Genomic DNA, 22,739 nt, shown 5'->3' with positions numbered 1-22,739 from the left:
TCACGAATACTGACATGTTTTCAATTTTGCTTTTTACTTTCTGGTGAAAATGTCATTACCATACTTGTACACAAGTTGCTGCTGAGGCCTTGGAAGAATCTAGTTACCAACCACATTAATGTTCACATCTTTACTTAGGGGTACTTCTCACATAGTGAGATCACTAGCGAGATCGCTGCTGAGTCACGGTTTTTGTGACGCACCAGTGACCTCATTAGCGATCTCGCTGTGTGACTCTGAGCAGTGATCTGGCCCCTGCTGTGAAATCCCTGCTTGTTACACACAGTAGTAGAAGAAGATTCCATGAAACCATACTCAAACAATTCCCCTGGGTTCTGTACCCACAGAAATCCCTCGGGTGGCACAAACTCATGAACATAATGATTTAAGACAAAAATACTGAGTTTTTAAAGTGCAAGTGTACATTTTTTATTTCACAGTGGGTGACAATTTCAATAAAACTTTTTTCTAAAAGTCAAAACGCCAGGACTGGACAAAAACGGTATATAATAGTATATGTATAAGACAAAGTCTCCCGAGATTCACAAGGCACATGTATAAATTAATGGTACATGATCACAACATCTGGGAGCAGACTAACAGAACAAACCTACAGGTTATTATGACTAATTTAGTGCAGGTGACACATAAGCACATATGCATTAAAGGACAGTCAAAGATACATTTTTAGCCAAAGTAAGTAAAAATTATTGGTCCAAGATGCAAAAAGTCCTGAAAGATCCACTACATGGAGTGGTTTACACTCCACAGGATTGTATTTGTTGCGTGCCTAATAGCAAGCCCCAAGGAGACCCGTGAGATAGAAGATACATGAGACAATCCAGGCGTTTGGGAAGGCCCCCATTACGCCCTACGTACGTTTCAATTCTTTAGTTTGTGTAGAATCTTCATCAGGGGTCAAGGTGCCGTAGTGAGGGGTCCTCAATCCGCCGGGTTTAAATAGCACCGCTCAATAATGATGAACCCGGAAATCACGTAAGCGGCGCATGCGCGGATCGCTCCAGGTGATCTCGCGCGATTCACCGCCGTCAGGCCATCTCGCGCATGCGCGGGAGCAGGGACGCGTCACCATAGCTCCCGCGCATGCGCACGGCGCCTCAGACGGCGGCTACCATCGCGCCGACCAGCCGGGATCAACGCACGCGCACACGTGAGTCGGGCCATCAACATAATATGTATTAGTATGTTACAAAAAAGTGATTTTCATATGAATTCCACAGCGGTGGTCCAAATCTTCAATGTTAATATTGTAGAGATGCAAAATTGCCTAAAGAGGAACAATCAGAAAAATATATACCCGGCATTAATGATGGAGCCACATTTAAAATAGTGATATTAAAAGTAACACTAAAATTAACAGTGAAGCAGAGGTAGTCAAGCAACGGTACAGATACAGAGAGGGGTGGTTCAGAGAAACGGGACATAACTAATGGACTCATTAAGTCCCTTAGGGACCAAAGTGTCCAATGTAAGGATCCATTTGGCCTCACATTGTGCCAAGCGCCTTTTCAGATCACCACCCCTGATCCCTCCCTCTATCACATCGATGCCCCTAATTTTTAATTTAGAGGGGTCACAGGAGTGGTGGATCTTGAAATGCCTTGGCAAGGTTTTCAGGAGAGTCATGTCGGTCACTGCTTCGGCCGCAACAATGTCCCTAACATGCTCTCTGACTCTAATGCGGAGCTCACGTGAAGTGAGCCCCACATATGTCAGAGAGCAGGTACATGTGGCAAAGTACACAACATGTGTAGTGTCACATGTAATGTATGATTTAATATTATAATTCCTTTTGCCATCAGATGAATAGAATGTTGTACTTCGTAGGACATTGTTGCAGGCCAAGCAATGGCCACAGGGAAAACATCCCTGTAAAGGGCCTCGTGAGCCAAATATATATGTCCTTGGGGGGACATAATGGCTTTTCACTAGGAGGTCTTTCAAATTCCTAGCTCTCCTGGAAGTCATGGATGGAAATTGTGGTAGTTGTTCAGCCAAAATTGGATCAGTTAACAAAACTGACCAATGTTGTTTCATTATGTTCCGCATCCTCTCCCACTCCTCATTGTAAGTGCCAATGAACCTAATCACCGGGTCAAAGGTTTCCCGTCGTTTGGGAGCACAGCTAAGTAGTTGGGTCCTAGGTGTTTTTTTAGCCCTATTGTAGCCAGATTTTATACACCTCTTGCTGTAACCCCTATCCAGAAAACGGCCCCTGAGATCGAACGATTGTGCTTCAAAATTGGTGTTTGAGGAGCAGATCCGCTTCATCCTTAAGAATTGTCCCGTCGGAATGGCGCGAATAGTAGATGGATTATGGGCTGATGAGGCATGCAGTAATGCATTGACGGACGTGCTCTTGCGATACACGTCCGTCTGGATCGACCCCCTATCGTCAACAATGATTTGGATATCTAGGAAGTCGATCCTGCGATTACTGCATTTATATGTCAATTTGATGTTAAATTTGTTTCGATTTAATTGCCTCATGAACTGATCGAGTTGCTCCGCCGGGCCCTGCCAAATAAATAATATATCATCGATAAATCGATGCCAGCACTGCACATGGGCAACGCCCTGTACGCCCCCGTCTCCAAAAACCAGCCTCTCCCAGTAACCCAGAAAAAGGCCAGCGTACGAGGGCGCACAGGCCGCGCCCATTGCAGTGCCGCGTTTCTGTAAATAAAAATTATCCTTAAACACAAAAAAGTTATGTGTCAGGGCGAAGCGGAGCAGCTCAAGGATCAGTTCACCCATAACGCCATCCCGACCGGACGTCTCAAGGAAAAAGCGGACCGCCCTCAAACCATCCTCATGTGATATGCAAGTATACAGACCCTCCACGTCAGCAGTGACTATCACCATATCCTCCTCCATAAAGATACCGTCAATGCGCCGTAGGACGTCAGTTGTGTCACGAACATACGAGGGGAGTGTTTCCACCAAAGGTTTAAGATGGAAGTCAATGAATTTACAAATGGGGTCACACAACCCCTCGATGCCGGACACAATCGGACGCCCAGGCGGGTTGACGGCATCTTTATGTATTTTGGGTAGGACGTAGAAGGTCGGTATCCTCGGATATTTCCTGCATAAACCATCGTGCATTTTTTTGTCAATAAGTCCGATTTCAAGAGCCCTGGAAAGGATCACAGCAAGTTCACTGGTGTATTTCGTTAGGGGGTTATATGTAAGTTTAGTATATGTGTCCCTGTCTCTTAGTTGCCTAAGTACCTCATGTTCGTATTTTTCTATAGACAGAACCACAATGTTTCCCCCCTTATCGGCAGGTTTGATGATTATATCGGAATAATTTTGTAGCTCAGTGAGGGCCCTTCTCTGATCACGGGTGAGGTTATCCCGTTTACATGTAGTTCTAAGCTTCTTAAAATCCTCACTGACCAACCTAGTAAATATATCCACTGCCGGGCATAGTGAAAAGGGGGGAAATTTTGTGGATCTAGGCAAAAGTGTCTGAGGGAACACACCTGTCGGGGGAGCTTCCTGTTCCTGTAGAAGTTCTTCCAGATTTTGAATGGCCTCCCTCTCCATTTGGCTGTCAGTCATAGCATCCCTCTTACAAAAAAGTTTTTTGAAAATTAATCTACGGGCAAAAAGGTTAACGTCCTTCAACGCTGTGAAGAGATTGAATGGGTTAGAGGGGACAAATGTCAGACCGCGGGAGAGAACCTCCACCTGGGCACCAGAAAGAACACGTGTAGATAAATTTATTACCTGCAATTTATTGCCTTGTTGCTTGTTTTTTCCGGGGGGCCCAAATTGACGATTTCTCTGCTTGACCCGACCACCTACGGTTTCTGCAGGCATATTGTGACTTTCTGATGCTCCAGAGGAGGATCCCTCACCAGAGGTCTGGGATATGAAGGATGTAGATCTCGATCTCTGTTTCTTATCAGAGCGAAACATCTGTCGTCCACGGCCCTGTTCGGTTTTCCACCTGTAGGCTCTTTGTGTGGAATAATCCAACATATCACGATTGAATTTTTTAATTTTATAAGCTTTAATTTCCTTCTCCCATCTTTCCAATTCTCTCTCCATCTCAGCATTGAAGTGGCTAACTGTAGAAGGATCACATTTTTCTACAATGGCTTTATCAAGGGATTCCAATTCGCCCTCAATCTGAGTTAATGAAAGGGTATTATTATCGCATAAAAGGGCCAGGAAACCCTTGGAACATGTCTGTGCCAATGTTTCCCATTTCATTTTGAAATCCTCGTCCTCCGATACAAACGACGGAAACACCTGTACCCGGAGGCCCCGAGGGACTAGATCTTTCTCCATATATTTGGATAGGAAAGCCCTATTCCACCAAAGTTTGGTTCGTTTTTTAGACAGTTCTTTATATCTAGAGGTCAATGCCTCATTTGAGTGAGTACCATCTGCTCCACTGCTTGTGTCACCATCACTCCTCAGTGCATCATTAAGTGATGAGAGCCAGCTGCTGTCCCTGGCCCTAAAATTCATGTCGGCTTTGGAATAGGCTGTGAAGAACACAGAAAGAATCGCGCGAGATCACCTGGAGCGATCCGCGCATGCGCCGCTTACGTGATTTCCGGGTTCATCATTATTGAGCGGTGCTATTTAAACCCGGCGGATTGAGGACCCCTCACTACGGCACCTTGACCCCTGATGAAGATTCTACACAAACTAAAGAATTGAAACGTACGTAGGGCGTAATGGGGGCCTTCCCAAACGCCTGGATTGTCTCATGTATCTTCTATCTCACGGGTCTCCTTGGGGCTTGCTATTAGGCACGCAACAAATACAATCCTGTGGAGTGTAAACCACTCCATGTAGTGGATCTTTCAGGACTTTTTGCATCTTGGACCAATAATTTTTACTTACTTTGGCTAAAAATGTATCTTTGACTGTCCTTTAATGCATATGTGCTTATGTGTCACCTGCACTAAATTAGTCATAATAACCTGTAGGTTTGTTCTGTTAGTCTGCTCCCAGATGTTGTGATCATGTACCATTAATTTATACATGTGCCTTGTGAATCTCGGGAGACTTTGTCTTATACATATACTATTATATACCGTTTTTGTCCAGTCCTGGCGTTTTGACTTTTAGAAAAAAGTTTTATTGAAATTGTCACCCACTGTGAAATAAAAAATGTACACTTGCACTTTAAAAACTCAGTATTTTTGTCTTAAATTGTTACACACAGTGCTGGTTCATTTTTTGGGCATTGCTCTCCTGCTGTGAAGCACACATTGCTGTGTTTGACAGCAAGAGAGCAGCGATCTTAATGTGCAGGGAGCCGGCATCTGGAAGCTGAAGACGCTGGTAACCAAGGTATACATCGGGTAACCAAGCGAAGCACTTTGCTTGGTTACCCGATATTTACCTTGGTTACTAGCGTACGCCGCTCTCAGGCTGCCAGTGCTGGCTCCCTGCACACGTAGCCAGAGTACACATCGGGTAACTAAGCGAAGCGCTTTGCTTATTAACCCGATGTGTACCCTGACTACGAGTGCAGGGAGCCAGCGCTAAGCGGTGTGCCCTGGTAACCAGAGTAAATATCAGGTAACCAAGCAAAGCATTTTGCTTAGTTACCCGATATTTACCTTGGTTACCAAGTGCAGCATCATTTCCACGAGTCGCTGCTGGCTGGTGGCTGGTCACTGGTGAGATCTGCCTGATTGACAGCTCACCAGTGACCATGTTGCGACGCACCAGCAATCCTGACCAGGTCATATCGTGGTCGGAATCGCTGGTACGTCGTTTAGTGAGACTGTGTCCTTAGGGGTACTTTGCACGTTGCGACATCGCTAGCATCGGCTATCGATGCCGAACGCGATAGCACCCGCCCCCGTCACACATGCGATATGTGGTGATTGCTGCCGTAGCGAACATTATTGCTACGACAGCGTCACACACACATACCAGCTCGGCGACGTCGCTGTGACTGCCCAACAATCCCTCCTTCAAGGTGGAGGTGCGTTTGGCGTCACAGGGACGTCACCACAACGTCACAAATCGGCCAGCCAATAGAAGCGGAGGGCGTAGATGAGCGAGACATAACATCCCGCCCACCTTCTCCCTTCCGCATTGCCGTCGGGACGCAGGTAAGGAGATGTTTGTCGCTCCCGCGGGATTGCACACAGCGATGTGTGGAGCTGCAGGAACGACAAACAACATCGTACCTGCGGTCGGCCCGACATTATGAAAATGAACAACGCTATACAGATCACCGATTTTCTCCACACTTGCGATCATTTATCGTCGCACCTAAGATTTACACGTTGCGATGTCGCTACCGGTGCCGGATGTGCATCACTAACGGCGTGACCCCGACGATATTTCGGAAGTGATGTCGCAACGTGTAAAGCCCCCCTTAGTTTATGTGTGAACATTGATGCAGATTTGGTTTTAACTCCTGATGTACCAGAGGTTAATGGCTGTAACAAGATCAGCACAGCACCGCCTCAGGCTTCAGTCTCTGTAGAGCCACATAGACCTCATAGACATGAACATATTTACTGAAATAAAGAAAATCAAGAGAATATCTGTAACACTGATATAAACACCTAACCTACTGCTTTATAGTGTTTTTATGGTGGACATTTAAACGTTTTTCTGAGGCGCTAGTTTTACATGACTGTCCTTCAGAAGATCACAGCACAAAGCACTGAATGTCGGGATCTGCCATGTTTGAACTGAATGTCCTTAATGTGACCGGCTTTATAGAGACTTACAAAAGACTACAATATGAAGTATTGGAGTAGATTGAACAAGCAAAGGAGACTAATAAAAAAAATTAAAGAAATGTATATATAAAATCTCAATTAACTTATTTAACACCCCCAAAAAATATAATTAAAACTTGTAAATATTACAACATGATACCAATAAAAACAATAAAACCTCAATAAATCAAGGTCTTGAATTTATTTTTCTTAACTAAATTAACCTAAAATGCTGCCCATTTGATAAGTTCCTATAAGCATCAATCAGGAAGGGGTTAATAAATCACAAAAGCAATAAATAATTATTGCCACCACCATCAAAATTACTGTTCTCATGGCAATAACCCGTCATTTTACTGTACAGTATAAGAAGGACAAAAAAAAGCAAAACAATAAATGGGGAATTTCTGGGGGTTTTATTTTTTACATTCCCCACAAAGAGGCAATTCTAAGAATTATTCAAAAAAATTATGGATACCCCCAAAACAACACCAAAAAGTTGATCCCTTCCTGCAGGAAAAAAAAACAGTAAATGTAAATGTAAATGATTACACCGACTAAAACAAAAAAAACCTCAGCCATCATCTTCATCATCTGCCTTTAACAGAAGCCAAGTAGAGCTGAGCCTCATAAATGCCAATGTTAGTTTCTGAAGTGAGCCGCATCTGGAGGACTCACGTGAGTGATGGCACTGCCCATTGCGTGGCTCACTTCAGTAGCGGCCTGAATCTCACAGCAGTGAACCCGTGACGTTATCGCTGTGACACACGCCGTTCTGTGGGGCCCGCAGCTGTGATTTCAGGGGTTCACCCGAGTTCATTCTGATTGCTGCAGCTCTTTCCACACTTACAGCTGGCAGTCATACTGTATGGCTCCTGGCTGTGACAGGACAGGGATGTAGCAGAGCTGAATCGCCGTGGGACCTCGTGTGGATTACTTGGAACCTGGAAGGGTGTTTTGGGGGTTAATAAAGTGGTGGAAGTGGGGCTTTTTATTTTATTTCACATAAGGCCTAAGGCCATATTATATAGTTGCTCTCAGTCTTTATTATAAATCAAATCCAATATGCAAATACCCAGGGATGTTTTATGTAGAGGCTAAAGTCAGCGAAGCCAAAACCTCCACCTCAACAAAATTAATATCAAGATCAAATGTTTCAAAGGGAATCTGTCCGCAGGTTTTTTTATTTAAATATGACAGCAGCATAATACAGGGCACAAGAGCCTGATATTAATAGGGATCTGTCACTTGCTGGGCTTTGTGCTGTAGTGTCTATACAATCAGTATTTTACCAACATGAGGTTCAGTCTACTGGACTAAATCTTGGGTGCCAGGTGGTCAGCAGTCCTACTCTGAATAAATGTTTAACTCCTTGCTGACAATTACACAGGAAGGTGTGACTCAGGGGAGTGTGTGGGGTTATACACAGCCCAAAAGTCTTAGCAGGGGCGTAATGGTATCGGTTTCGACCAGGACCGGGAGTGGAAAGAGGCCATATATACCAGGATAGGGGACATATATACCAAGATGGGTCCAGGATGGGGAACATATATACCAGGAAACGGAACATAAATATGATGATGGGCCACGTATATACCAGGATGGGGGGCATATATAACAGGATGGTGAACATATAAACCAGGATGGGCCCAGGATGAGGAACAGACAGTATATACCAGGATTGGAAACATATATAACAGGATGGGCCATATATATACAGTATATACAATGCCTTGCAAAAGTATTCGGCCCCCTTTGAACTTTTCAACCTTTTCCCACATTTCAGGCTTCAAACAAAGATAAAAAAATTTATTTTTTGGTGAAGAATCAACAACAAGTGGGACACAATTGTGAAGTTGAACGAAATGTATTGCTTATGTTAAACTTTTGTAAAAAATAAAAAACTGAAAAGTGGGGAGTGCAATACTATTCGGACCCGTTAAGTTAATACTTTGTAGCACCACCTTTTGCTGCAATTACAGCTGCAAGTCTCTTGGGGAATGTGTCTATCAGTTTTGCACATGGAGAGACTGAAATTCTTGCCCATTGTTCCTTTGCAAACAGCTGGAGCAGAGTGAGGTTGGATGGAGAGCGTTTGTGAACAGCAGTTTTCAGCTCTTTCCACAGATTCTCGATTAGGTTCAGGTCTGGACTGTGACTTGGAACTTAGATAATAGTATAATGCCATAAGCATACCGAAAAAGCATACAATGAAAAATGTCACTTGCTAACTTGAAAATGTGAATAATGAAATGCATACCGGTCATGAATATTAGGAAAAAGGAGATATTTAGCAATTGCATTGATCAATGTAACTGAGCCCCAAAACCTCGTCAAGGTATATCTCTATATTGGGGTCCATTGCTCTATAACCCTAACTGTGTGTCATCTCATTGCAATTAAAAACTGTTATGTGTAGAGAGGGGTAACCAAGGACTTGCTTATATAGGATACTTCTGGATACGTTTATTTGTGAACCATTCCATTGTAGATTTTGCTTTATGTTTGGGATCATTGTCTTGTTGGAAGACAAATCTCCGTCTCATTTCTTTTGCAGACTCCAACAGGTTTTGTTCAAGAATGGTCCTATATTTGGCTCCATCCATCTTCCCATCAATTTTAACCATCTTCCCTGTCCCTGCTGAAGAAAAGCAGGCCCAAACCATGATGCTGCCACCACCATGTTTGACAGTGGGAATGGTGTGTTCAGGGTGATGAACTGTGTTGCTTTTACGCCAAATATATCGTTTGGCAGTGTGCCCAAAACTTTCGATTTTGGTTTCATCTGACCAGAGCACCTTCTTCCACATGTTTGGTGTCTCCCAGGTGGCTTGTGGCAAACTTTAACTGACACTTTTTTATGGATATCTTTGAGAAATGGCTTTCTTTTTGCCACTCTTCCATAAAGGCCAGATTTGTGCAGTGTACGACTGATTGTTGTCCTATGGACAGACTCTCCCCCCACAGCTGTAGATTTCTGCAGTTCATCCAGAGTGATCATGGGCCTTTTAACTGCATCTCTGATCAGTCTTCTCCTTGTTTGAGATGAAAGTTTGGATGGCCGGCCGGGTCTTGGTAGATTTGCAGTGGTATGATACTCCTTTCATTTCAATATGATCTCTTGCACAGTGCTCCTTGGGATGTTTAAAGTTTTGGAAATCTTTTTGTATCCAAATCCAGCTTAAAGGTCCTGTCACACACAAAGATAAATCTGTGGCAGATCTGTGGTAGATCGGTGGTTGCAGTGAAATTATGGACAATCAGTGCCAGGTTTGTGGGTGTGTACAAATGGAACAATATGTCCATGATTTCACTGCAACCACAGATCTGCTAAAGATTTATCTCTCTGTGTGACAGGGCCTTTAAACTTCACCACAACAGTATCATGGACCTGCCTGTTGTGTTCCTTGGTCTTCATGATGCTTTCTGCGCTTTAAACAGAACACTGAGACTATCACAGAGCAGGTGCATTTTTACGGAGACTTGATTAAACACAGGTGGATTATATTTATCATCATCAGCATTTAGGACAACATGGGATCATTCAGAGATCCTCAATGAACTCCTGGAGTGATTTTGCTACACTAAAAGTAAAGGGGACAAATAATATTGCACGCCCCACTTTTCAGTTTTTTATTTTTTACGTTTAACATAAGCAATAAATCTCGTTGTACTTCAGAATTGTGTCCCACTTGTTCTTGATTCTTCAACAAAATTTATCTTTATGTTTGATGCCTGAAATGTGGGAAAAGGTCGAAAAGTTCAAGGGGGCCGAATACTTTCGCATATATATATAATATATATAATATATATATATGTGTGTATATATATATATATATATATATATATATATATATATATATATATATATATATATATATATATATATATATATATATATATATATATATATATTATATAATTATATATATACACACATTTATCTAATATATAAAGCTGAGTGTATGTGTGTGTGTGTGTATGTGTGCGTGTGTGTGTGTATGTGTGTATGTGTATGTGTGTGTGTGTGTGTGTGTGTGTATATATATTTATATATGTGTGTGTATGTGTGTGTGTGTGTGTGTGTGTGTATATATATATGTGTGTGTATGTGTGTGTGTGTATATATGTGTGTGTGTGTGTGTGTGTGTGTGTGTGTGTGTGTGTGTGTGTGTGTGTGTGTGTGTGTGTCCGCTAAAGGAATTCGCACCATCGCATTTACAATCACGAAATTTTGCACAGACACCTTATGTGACTCAGGGAACGTCATAGACTATGTTTGGACGGGAAAATTTAACCCTGCACTTTACAGTTAGTCTCCAAAATCCTGCCTCTATTAATCTGAATGGAGCTGGGAGATACGGGCTATTAGTAGCAACTATCAGTGGTTGCTATAGGAACAAAATAAACTGTTAGTATAAGAAGCTTATGTGTGAGGTAATAAGATGTCGGTGGGGAGACGGATAGAGGGAGACAGAAAAAGACAGACAGACAGAGACACAGAAAGAGACAGAGAGATAGAGACAGAGACAGCCGGGCAAAGAGACAGCCGGGCAAAGAGACAGCCGGGCAAAGAGACAGCCCTAAGGTTTAAGCAGGGGTTCCCAGCAGGGTCTAACTAGTATAGTATAGTCAGTCTGGACGATGGCCACGCTCTGACCACACTACACCTTTCCCTGGAGGATTCGGCCGTGAGCTCCCAGCGTGATAGAGTAGCAGATACTCGGGACTAATAGTCCTTGCTGGTGGAGCTCACTACCCGAGAACAAAAGTTATCCGACTGCAAAAGGGTCTGTCTGATTAATTCGTAGGACAGGGAGCTATTTCCTCCTCCTCTGCATATGGTTTTCCTTACAGGGACTGACTGTGGCCAGACCTTATCCAGGGCAAATGAGAGGAAGCACAGACACACTAGTATAATTGTGAAATTTGTATTTTGCTTGACTTCCTTGACAGGACTCTCAGCTTCGAGGGTTTTTTGAGTGGACATAAGCTCGTCCGTCCAGACAAACCCAAAACTACCGCTACGTATTAAAAGGATTTTTTTATGACATCCTAGCGCAGGGACTAGTCAGTAGTGACGGACAGGTCTATCAAGCCTTCCCCTAATGAAGCCATAAATCAGATAAGGACTAATTTTGTACTGATTGGCGGGAAAATCAAGAATAGTTCCCTGTGTGTGATAATTTATGAAGTGAATCAGAATTGGTCCCCTGATGATCCCCCATATTGCGTTAGGGGGGGAGAAACGCGTCGGGAGAGTTTAAGGGGGTCCATAAGTTAAGTGGGCCTCTTGACTCCTACCTAACAGATCTATATTTCATACTAGGGATACCATGTCCCATGAGGAACCTTGAAAACTAACGCATGATTTATGTTATAACTGTGGTTCTGTCCTGCACTACATGTTATCACTTTTGGTGATGGTCACCCCCGCCTAAGCTACCAGGAGAGTGAGGGTGAGCTTATATAGGAACAGAGGTTGAGGACCCCGGGAGAATGAGCAGGGGGTAACCACCAGGATATATGTGACTTAGTATCACCTGGATATCTGTCTGAGAAACCTCTGAATCCTGTTCTCCCTCTCAAAACCATCTGTCCTGAGCTGACTTATGGTGTGGGTTGAACACCGTTTGGCACATGCACAATTGTCATTGTCTTGTATGCAGTTTTTTAAAATCAGAAAGAGGGAATATTCCAAGTATTCTGGTTTTAGTAATATTTAATAAAGTGTATTTTTTATAAGAGGAGTTGAATCAGGTGGTTTTTTGGATTAATAAATAACAAGAAACAATTTTATATTGCCACCACCATCATAATAACATGTACAATAAATATAACCTGATATTTTTACTGTACAGGTTACAAAGGGGGAAAAAAGCAATACAAGAATGGGGGAATTTCTGGGTAGTTTTTTTTGCATTCGCCACAAAGAGGTAAGTCTATACATTATTCATAAATATTATGGGTACCCCAAAAAAGCACTAATAAGACTTGACCTTGTCCTGCAGAAAAAAAGGCAGACCTCACATGACTACACTCACTAAGGCCTCTTTCACATGTTCGTGAAAATCACGCACGTTTTTCACGGACGTTTCAAAGGTGCGTATTGCCCTTGGTGAGCAGTGTGTATGGCACACTTGTGTTCTCCATGTGTTATCCGTGATAACACACGGAGAACGGGAACTTTCTACTCACCTGTCCCTGGCGTTGCTGTACGTGGTGCTGAACCTCAGTCTCCGGTCCTGCCGCCTCCCCGCTGCTGCTGCTTCCGGCCACAGTGAAGTGAATATGCAATGAGCATATTGAGCGGCGGTCGGCAATTATTTATTTAAAGTAAAAAAAAAGCCGTCTGGGGTTAGGCCGTAGTCACAGTTGCGAGGGACTTGCACGAGTTTCGCATTGCACCACCTGGCACAGTCGCACACTCTCCTAACATGAGCGGGAAGCCGCATGTGTTTCTATGTACCTGCACGCTCATGTTCGGATAGCGGCAGGCCGTGCCAGGTGATGTCATTCCCAACTCACATGAATCTCGCATCGCATCACCCGACACAGCCACACACTCTCGTAACATGAGCGTGCTGCCGCATGTGTTTCTATGTACCTACCTACACGCTCATGTCTGGAGAGTGGCAGGCCGTGCCAGGTGATGTGATGCGAGTCTCTCGCACATGTGAATCTGGGCTTATTTTGATACACATCACAGATAAAGCCCGACAGCTGGGGGCTGCAGCCATGGGCTTTATCTGTGCTGGCATCAGAATATGGCAGACCCTGCACCGATTGTTTTATTTATTCATTTATTTTTATACCACCATACTGACCTGCAGACACTTGCACTGCTTTCCCTACCCACCGGCTGTCCTGGCGCCTGTGATTAGTTGCAGTTAGCTGACACGCTGACACTCAGGTTGGGGGCGCATCTAACTGCAACCAATCCAATTACACGCACCGGTGGGCAGGCAAAGCAGTGAACATTCAATTAGAATTACTTGTCAACTCCGGCAGGAAAAGCATGACCCGGAAGGTGTGTGCCGCCATAACACAGCCTCGGTGAGTACACAGCGCGCACTCCTACCCACCTATCCCTTCCACCAACCCTTTTTAATTGTGACGCCCCTGGACTATCAGGTCGTCATAGGGTACTGCACAAGCCGCCATTCCGTGCAGTATTCCACCACCCTCTTGGTTCTGGGTCCCTAACTAAATGTTGTTGCCTGCAACAGCAAATCAAATCCTAGATACACCCTGCACCACACCCACCAGACACACCAGTGGACGGCTTGAGTGGAATAGAGTCGCCCACTTGGGGGGTCAGGGAGGGGAAGTGAGGAGTGTAGTCAGTCAGGGAGTAAGAGTCTGTGAGTGAGAGAGGGTTGGGAAGGAGCTGTGAGGAGCTCAGAGGAAGTCGGGAGTGGTGACTCCTGAAATAACTGTCTAGGTTGCTGATGGTGGTCTGGGCCTAGAGAAGTCGGACCCCCGGTCGCAGGGGAAAGTGGCGAGGTGCTTGGACCCGTCGAGGAGGATGGCCGGCAGCCTAGCTCTATCACCGGTCCGGGGTACACGGACCCTAGGTCGGGGAGTAGCTTCAGGCAACCCGACAATTCACCTGAGGAGAACGGAGCCTTTATGATCTGTTCCCACCCGCTCCAGAATCGGGGCATTAGCACAATGAGGGGGATAGGTCTTTCCAATCCAAAACGGTCCAGTAAATCCCAAGTTTGAGGCCTGAGAGCAAGCTCCCATACTTAGCCATAGTAGGGAGCGGGGCCCGGCTAGTTCCATGCTACCGGGCCATTAAGTCAAAGTCAAACTAAGTGCTAGGTCATGGATCACCAGGCAGCACCATTGGGGACGGGACCCGGACGAGCTCCCCTCAGCGGCAGCGGTACCCAGAGACTTGGTTTACCTGGTTGTCAGTGTCTGCTTATGAACTGAGTGAGTACGAGAGTGACCCCTGCACCCCACGGCTCCCCTCACCGAGTCCCGGGGCATCCCCCTACCTGTGGAGGGTTACAAAACCTTGCTTCCCCACTTCATTACCCCGGGTACTCCCAGCAGCAGCGGCGGTACTTCCCAAATTACCGTACACAACGGGTGGCGCCACAAACTATATACCAACTCCCCTGTAAATACCACTCCCCTCTTACATTTGGAGTAGCCGCACGACCCCCGGGTCCGGAGACCCTCGAGCCACAGCGAACCTGGATCCGAGCAGCTCGGCTGCTTCCACGGGGGCAGCACATAATCTCTGGATTTTGGTCCCCATAGACTTATACGGGTACCAGATTCCGGAGTAGATCCGGGTTTTTTTTTTTAATTCAGCAGGGACCCGCCGATCCCGTTTTCTTGCGAGTTCGACCAACTCTATCAATGACTTATGTTCCAGCATGAATAATACAATCATGCAATGAATGAACACATACATACATGTATATAGATATATTCACACACACACACACAACACACACGTGGTCAAAATTGTTGGTGCCCATCGTTTAATGAAAGCAAAGCCCACAATGGTCACAGAAATAACTTGAAGCTGACAAAAGTAATAGAAAAAAAAAATTCAACTCACCGTGTTGAATCAGTCTCAAAGGCTCTCTGGAGCTTTGGACAAGGTGCTGCCACGCCTAAAGCAAGTCCATGAATGAAGAAAAGTCCAGCTTCCACAGAGAGGTCCTTATTTTTTGCTATTTTTTATTTTTCTTTGGCACAAATAAATAGGCACATAATAGTCAGGACAGAGTCATGACCACGTAAGCAACGCGTTTCGAGTGACGCAGCACTCTTAATCATGATGAAGGCGGGCTTTGCATGTTGCGACATCGCAAGCCGATGCTGCGATGTCGCACGCGATAGTCCCCGCCCCCGTCGCAGCTGCGATATCCTTGTGGTAGCTGCCGTAGCGAACATTATCGCTGCGGCAGCTTCACATGGACTCACCTGTCCTGGGACGTCGCTCTGGCCGGCGACCCGCCTCCTTATTAAGGGGGTGGGTCGTACTGCGTCACTGCGACGTCACACGGCAGACGGCCAATAGGAGCGGAGGGGCGGAGATGAGCGGGATGTAAAACATTTTACATCCCGCCCACCTCCTTCCTTCCGCATATCCTACGGGAGCCACGGTGACGCCGGTAGGAGATGTTCCTCGCTCCTGTGGCTTCACACACAGCGATGTGTGCTGCCGCAGGAACGAGGAACAACATCGGACCGTCGCGTCAGCGTAATTATGGATTACGCCGACGCTACACCGATGATACGATTACGACGCTTTTGCGCTCGTTAATTGTATCATCTAGGCTTTACACACTAAGATGTCGCCTGCGATGCCGGATGTGTGTCACTTTCAATTTGACCCCACGGACATCGCACCTGCGATGTCGTAGTGTGCAAAGTACCCCTAAGAGTGCTGCGTCACTCGAAATGCGTCACAGACGTGGTCATGACTCTGTCCTGACTGTTATATGCCTATTTATTTGTGCCAAAGAAAAATAAAAACATAGCAAAAAAATAAGGAACTCTCTGTGGAAGCTGGACTTTTCTTTATTCATGGACTGACAAAAGTAATACTAAATAAAAAAAATCTATGAAAAAAGGAACAAATAACAGTCAGACATTGCTTTTCAACCATATTTCCACAGAATTTAAAAAATAATAAAACTCATGAAACAGGCCTGGACAGAAATGATGGTTCCTCCTTAACTTAATATTTTGTTGCATAGCCTTTTGAGGCAATCACTGCAATCAAACGACTCCTGAAACTGTCAATGAGACTTCTGCACCTCTTGACGGGTATTTTGGCCGCTCCTCAAGAGCAAACTGCTTCAGTTGTCTCGTGTTTGAAGGTTGTCTTTTCCAGACGGCATGTTTCACCTCTTTCCAAAGATACTCAATAGGATTTAGGTCAGGGCTCATAGAAGGCCACTTCAGAATAATCCAATGTTTTCCACTTAGCCATTCTTGGCTGCTTTTAGCTGTGTGTTTTGGGTCATTATCCAATTGCAAGACCCATGACCAGCGACTGTGACTAAGCTTTCTGACAGTGGGCAAGACATTTCTCTCTAAAATCCCTTGATAGTCTTGAGATTTCATTGTACCCTGCACAGATTCAAGACACCCTGTGCCAGATGCAGCAAAGCAGCCCCAGAACATCACAGAGCCTCCTCCATGTTTCACAGTAGGGACAGTGTTCTTTTCTTGATATGCATCATTTTTCTGTCTGTGAAGATAGAGCTTATGTGCCTTGCCAAAAAGTTCCATTTATGTCTCATCTGTCCATAGGACATTCTCACAGGAGCTTTGTGGCTTGTCAACATGTAGTTTGGCAAATTCTAGTCTGGCTTTTTTATGGGATTTTTTTCAACAATGGTGTCATCCTTGGTCGTCTCCCATGAAGTCCACTTTGGCTCAAACAATGTCGGATGGTGCGATCTGACACTGATGTTCCTTGAGCTCGAAGTTCACCTTTAATCTCTTTAGAAGTTTTTCTGGGCTCTTTTGCTACCATTCGTATTATCCGTCTCTTTGATTTGTCATCAATTTTCCTCCTGTGGCCACGGAGGTTGGCTACAGTCCCATGGATCTTACATTTTTTAATAATAACTGCAACTGTAGTCACAGGAACATCAAACTGCTTGGAAATGGTCTTATAACCTTTACCTTTAACATGCTTGTCTATAATTTTATTTCTAATCTAATTTCTAATCTCTCTTTCCTTCGCTTCCTCTGGTCCATGTTGAGTGTGGTACACACCATGTCACCAAACAGCACAGTGAGTATCTGTAGCCCTATATACAGTCCCACTGACTGATTACAAGATTGTAGACACCTGCGATGTTAATTAGTGGACACAACTTGATTTAACATGTCCCTTTTGTCACATTATTTTCAGATTTTTATTTATTATTACTGTTGTCAGATTCAAGTTATTTCTATATATATTTATAAATAAATAAATAAATATCTATATTTTATATAAAGAAACAAGAGCAGCACAGAAGAAAACAATTATGGGTGCAGGGCCTACCAAGCAATTTTTCAAATTGCCAATAATATACACAAAAAGAAAAGGAGGACATAACTCTAATATTAAAGCTGAAAAAGCAAACCTTTATTGGCCCATGATGTGGCCAATTAGCCACATTCTTGTATGGGATTTAATACATATATTTCATTCATTTGGGAATCCTCCTTTCATTCATGGTTCTTTTTCTCTCTTTGGTTCATATAGTGTTCAGTATTTTGTGAGATGATCCCATTAGAGCCCCCTCCTCTCTCAGTCTTGATATTGCTGGTATAGCACCAATCTGAGAGGTTTAGTTTCAACTATTTTCATTTTCAGAAAACACAAATATGGGCAACCCCTTTAATCAAGGACGTATAGAAGGTAAGGCAAATAAACTCCCAACAAAGAATATAGAAAAAAAACAAACCAGAGTCTGTACTTTTTTGATGGTCTGTACTTTCTTAGGATGGCCCAGTCTGGCCTTGCTATTGCTTAGGAAGGCTTGTGATACTATTATGTAGTTCTGAATAATCCCAGCGTAGACTTACCTCTAGATTCAATAGTATAAGGATTGATCAATAAACCATCAATGGTGTTTGGTGGGGTAGCGTTTGTCACTCCATCATAGACAGTATCAACCAAACGTCTGGGCGTAGGGGTTACTGTCTCATTTGCAAATTCTACATCCATCTCAGGCACTAAAGAGCCGCTCCTGCAAGGAAGATCCAAAAAGTCAGGTTAGAAGTGTGGAGTAATCAGTCTATTGTATATATGACAGCAGATAGGGGGGGTGTAAAGGATGTAGAAGAAGAGGATCAAGCTGTGGTAGGGATTACTGATTTTTGATCACCTAGTCAACCACATTTATACAAGTATATATTGATTATAACTTGCAAAGTTTTAAAGCTTATTGAAAATATAGTGCGATTATGTATTATAAAGGAATCTTTCACATTCAGAAATGCTATTTATACCAAGATATAGGGTTATTCTGCAGATAAGTAGAAATTAAACCCTGACAGCTGGTGAAAAGTGCGACTACAGGGACAAAATTAAGTTTTATTTCCTCTGCAGCTACTGGCTCCAGTCTGTTGTGAATGTCAGTTATGCTGTTGCTGCTGTGAGGCTCCCTCTTGTGGGCAGGAATGGTTTTGACAGAGACCAGGTGTTCTTGAGCAATGGGCGTTTCCATTGCTAACGCTGCCTATTTTAGCCTTGGCCTCCTGGCAGTCTGAGCCAGTTATCATTGTCCTGTCGCTCACCTGCCTTTTCATCTTGCTTCTGACCACATCTACCCCAGATAAGTGCTTGGTTCTTTCTTAGTTGTTTTGTTCTTTTTGTTCTTATCTGGGTTTGTCATTTACTGTGGTTATTGTCAGTTTATTTGCATGCAGGAATCTTCCCTCTTTGTTGCTTAGCTGGGAAGCTCCCTGCAGCTATGTTTGGAGTTTTGCTCCTATAAAGGCCCCTTTACACACTGAGACTTTCTAGCGATTCCACCAGCAATCCCGACCTGGCTGGGATCGCTGGAAAGTCTCTAAACAGTCGCTGGTGAGCTGTCAAACAGGGAGATCTGGCCAACGACGCAGCAGCGATACGGACCTGCAGAACGACCTTGCTGGTCATTGGGGACGTGTCACAGCAGCTATTTGACGACTCACACCTATGTTAGGGGCGTGGTGTTTGGCGCTGAAGCCACCTAAGTTCCCTTTTTACCCCCCCCCTCAGCTCCGATTGGTGATCGCTAGTGCGTTCTTATTGGCGTCCCCAAGCTTGGAAAGATTGGCAAAATTTGCGATTGTTTATCCTTTGTTCCTGAGCTTCTGTTGCTTAGCGGATCTTTGTAGAGTTCTCTGTGCGGCGACTCCACCCTGGTTTATCTATACAGCATCAATACAGCTTTAATCAAATGATGCTTACCGTATAGGCTTTATAGTATTGCAGACTGGAGAACTCTCTAATGATCCGCAAACCAGCACACTCAGGAACAAGGTAGCTTTGAAACAAAGGACGGAGGCGCTAAAGTTGCCTTCTTTTCAGTGAAAGCCGCCCAATCAGAACGCAACGGCGACCACCAATCGTAGGTAAGGAGGCGGGAAAGGGAACGCTATAGCACGCCTATGGGCTGGTTTCTAAGTCGCTAACAATGTCGTTGTAACGGTGTCAAACACACTATAAATAAAGGACCAAAAAATGGTCCTGGAAGATTTGTAGCGATCAGCGACCTCACAGCGGGGGCCAGGTCGCTGATGTGTGTCACACATTGCAATGTAGCTGGAGAGGTCGCTATTACGTCACAAAACCAGTGACGTTACAGCGATATCGCTAGCGATGTTGCAGTGTGTAAAGGGGCCTTAAGTCCATGTGTTTGTTTCTTCTTGAATTTGTAATTGTTCCTGTTTTTTCTGTTCATTAGTTTGACAAGAGCGCCTGATATAGGACGGAATACAGATCGTGTGATCTGAGGACCTTTTTGTACTATCAGGTATTTGGGTTTTTGTAGGGTTTTTCTCTGGCCACCATCAGCCCCTTTCCTATTATTTCCTATTTAGTTAATGGGGCCTCACCTTTGCTAATCCTATCCTTTATCTGTGTATTGTATTTTCTTATATCACCGTAGTCTTTGAATGTGGGGCGCTTGCTATACCTTTGGAGGTCTACTCTTAGGCAGAGAGTTATTCATCCTTCCTTCTTTTAGGATAGCTAGTTTCTCCGGCTGGGTTTGCGGTGCATAGGATGTTAGTTCACTCCTCAGCTACTTCTAGTGTTGGTGGTTAGTAAGGGGATGGCGGCCAGATTAGCTGCCAATGCTCTTGTCACCTTTGTGCGTATGATAAATTGTGATCTTCCATGGTTCCGGATCATAACAGCAGTCTTTGGGAGGTGCAGGGATCGGTTACAGTCACTGCGCAATAAACAGTGAGTGCATGATTAATCACTCCCCTGCACAGCGACTGACAGTCTGCTCTGTACATACAATCTACAGTGGGTACAGAAAGTATTCAGACATTTTTTATTCTTTGTTTTATTGCAGCCATTTGGTAAATTCAAAAAAGTTCATTTTTTTTCATTAATGTACACTCTGCACCTCATCTTGACAGAAAAAAACAGAAATGTAGAAATTTTTGCAAATTTTATAAAAAAACAAAACTGAAATATCACATGGTCATAAGTATTCAGACCCTTTGCTCAGACACTCATATTTAAGTCACATGCTGTCCATTTCCTTGTGATCCTCCTTGAAATGGTTCTACTGCTTAATTGGAGCCCAGCCGTGTTTAATTAAACTGATAGGACTTGATTTTGAAAGGCACACACCTGTCTATATAAGACCTCACAGCTCACACTGCATGTCACACCAAATGAGAATCATGAGGTCAAAAGAATTGCCCAAGGAGCTCAGAGACAGAATTGTGGATAGGCACAGCTCTGGCCAAGGTTGCAAAATAATTTCTGCAGTACTCAAGGTTCCTAAGAGCACAGTGGCCTCCATAATCCTTAAATGTAAATAGTTTGGTACCACCAGAACTCTTCCTAGACCTGGCCGTCCAGCCAAAGTGAGCAATTGTGGGGGAAGAGCCTTGGTGAGAGAGGTAAAAAAGAACCCCAAGATCACTGTGGCTGAGCTCCAGAGATGCAGTAGGGAGAGGGGAGAAAGTTCCACAAAGTCACCTATCACTGCAGCCATCCACCAGTCAGGCCTTTATGGCAGAGTGGCCCGATGGAAGCCTCTCCTCAGTGCAAGACATATGAAAGCCCACATAAAGTTTGCAAAAAATAAATGAAGGCTCCCAGACTATAAGAAATTCAAGAATTTTTCAATTCTGAAAATCAAGATTCTCTGGTCTGGACTAAGATAGATTTTTTTTGGTGATAATTCTAAGTGGTATATGTGGGTAAAACCAGCCACTGCTCATCACCTGCCCAATACAATCCCCACAGTGAAACATGGTGGTGGCAGCATCATGCTATGGGTTTTTTTTCAGCTGCAGGGACAGGACGACTGGTTGAAACTGAAGGAAGATGAATGCAGCCAAGTACAGAGATATCCTGGAAGAAAACCTCTTCCAGAGTGCTCTGGACCTCAGACTTGGCCGAAGGTTCACCTTCCAACAACACAATGACTCTAAGTACACAGCTAAAATAACAAAGGAGTGGATTCAGAACAAATCTGTGACCATTCTTGACCGGCCCAGCCAAAACCCTGACTTAAACCCAATTGAGCATCTCTGGAGAGACCTGAAAATGGCGTCTACCAACATTCACCATCCAGCCTGAAGGAACTGGAGAGGATCTGCAAGGAAGAATGGCAGAGGATCCCCAAATCCAGGTGTGAAAAACTTGCATCATTCCCAAGAAGACTTTATGGCTGTGCTAGCTCAAAAGGAAAGGGTGCTTCTACTCAACACTGAGCAAAGGGTCTGAATACTTATGAGCATTAGATATGTCAGTTCTTCTGGTTTAAAGAAATTTGCAAAAATGTCTATATTTCTGTTTTTTTTCTATCAAGATGGGGTGCAGAGTGTACATTAATGAGAAAAAAAAAACTTTTTTGAATTTACCAAATGGCTGCAATGAAACAAAGAGTGAAAAGGGGTCTGAATACTTTCTGTACCCACTGTAGGAGATAATAGTCGACATCCGACCCTATCTCCTACACTGTAGCTTCTTACTGCAGTGACCTGGGCATGCACCCTGGGCTATCCAGGTCACAGTTGTGAGAGGAGAATGGCGCCATCTTTGTGAAGCCTACAATGTATGGTATGCCTTCCCTTGTAGTTGCCCTGTGCTAAGCAAGCTGAGTGGCGACAGGAGGAACTGCTGGGACACCAGGGTGACAGGAGGAGGTGCTGGGAGCAGAGGTCTGGGAAGAGGTGGAGTACCGGCGGCGGAGAGCGGTGATTGCAACCTGACATCATTAGTTCAGTACCAGACTGCAGATCACTGCTCATCGCCACTGTGTTCAGAGCACAGCAAAGAAATCATCACGCTGC

At 44.3% G+C, this 22,739-nt stretch overlaps 1 protein-coding gene and 1 long non-coding RNA gene across 4 annotated transcripts in view; one reads left to right on the top strand and one right to left on the bottom strand.

Moving 5' to 3' along the window:
• Positions 1–22,739, top strand: part of LOC142248955 (uncharacterized) — a 447,867-nt gene that overhangs the window by 337,534 nt on the left and 87,594 nt on the right. The gene's annotated exons all lie outside the window — the stretch shown is intronic.
• LOC142249338 (uncharacterized) overlaps positions 1–22,739 on the bottom strand; it is a 97,865-nt gene that overhangs the window by 17,140 nt on the left and 57,986 nt on the right. The window contains exon 9 of the mRNA XM_075320965.1: positions 18,294–18,457. Within this exon, the coding sequence (XP_075177080.1) occupies positions 18,294–18,457 (164 nt within the window). The remainder of the gene's footprint in view (positions 1–18,293; positions 18,458–22,739) is intronic.

This window comes from Anomaloglossus baeobatrachus, chromosome 8 (assembly GCF_048569485.1).
Source record: "Anomaloglossus baeobatrachus isolate aAnoBae1 chromosome 8, aAnoBae1.hap1, whole genome shotgun sequence".
In the NCBI taxonomy this organism is placed as follows: Eukaryota; Metazoa; Chordata; class Amphibia; order Anura; family Aromobatidae; genus Anomaloglossus; species Anomaloglossus baeobatrachus.
This window is presented reverse-complemented; position numbering and strand designations above follow the sequence as displayed.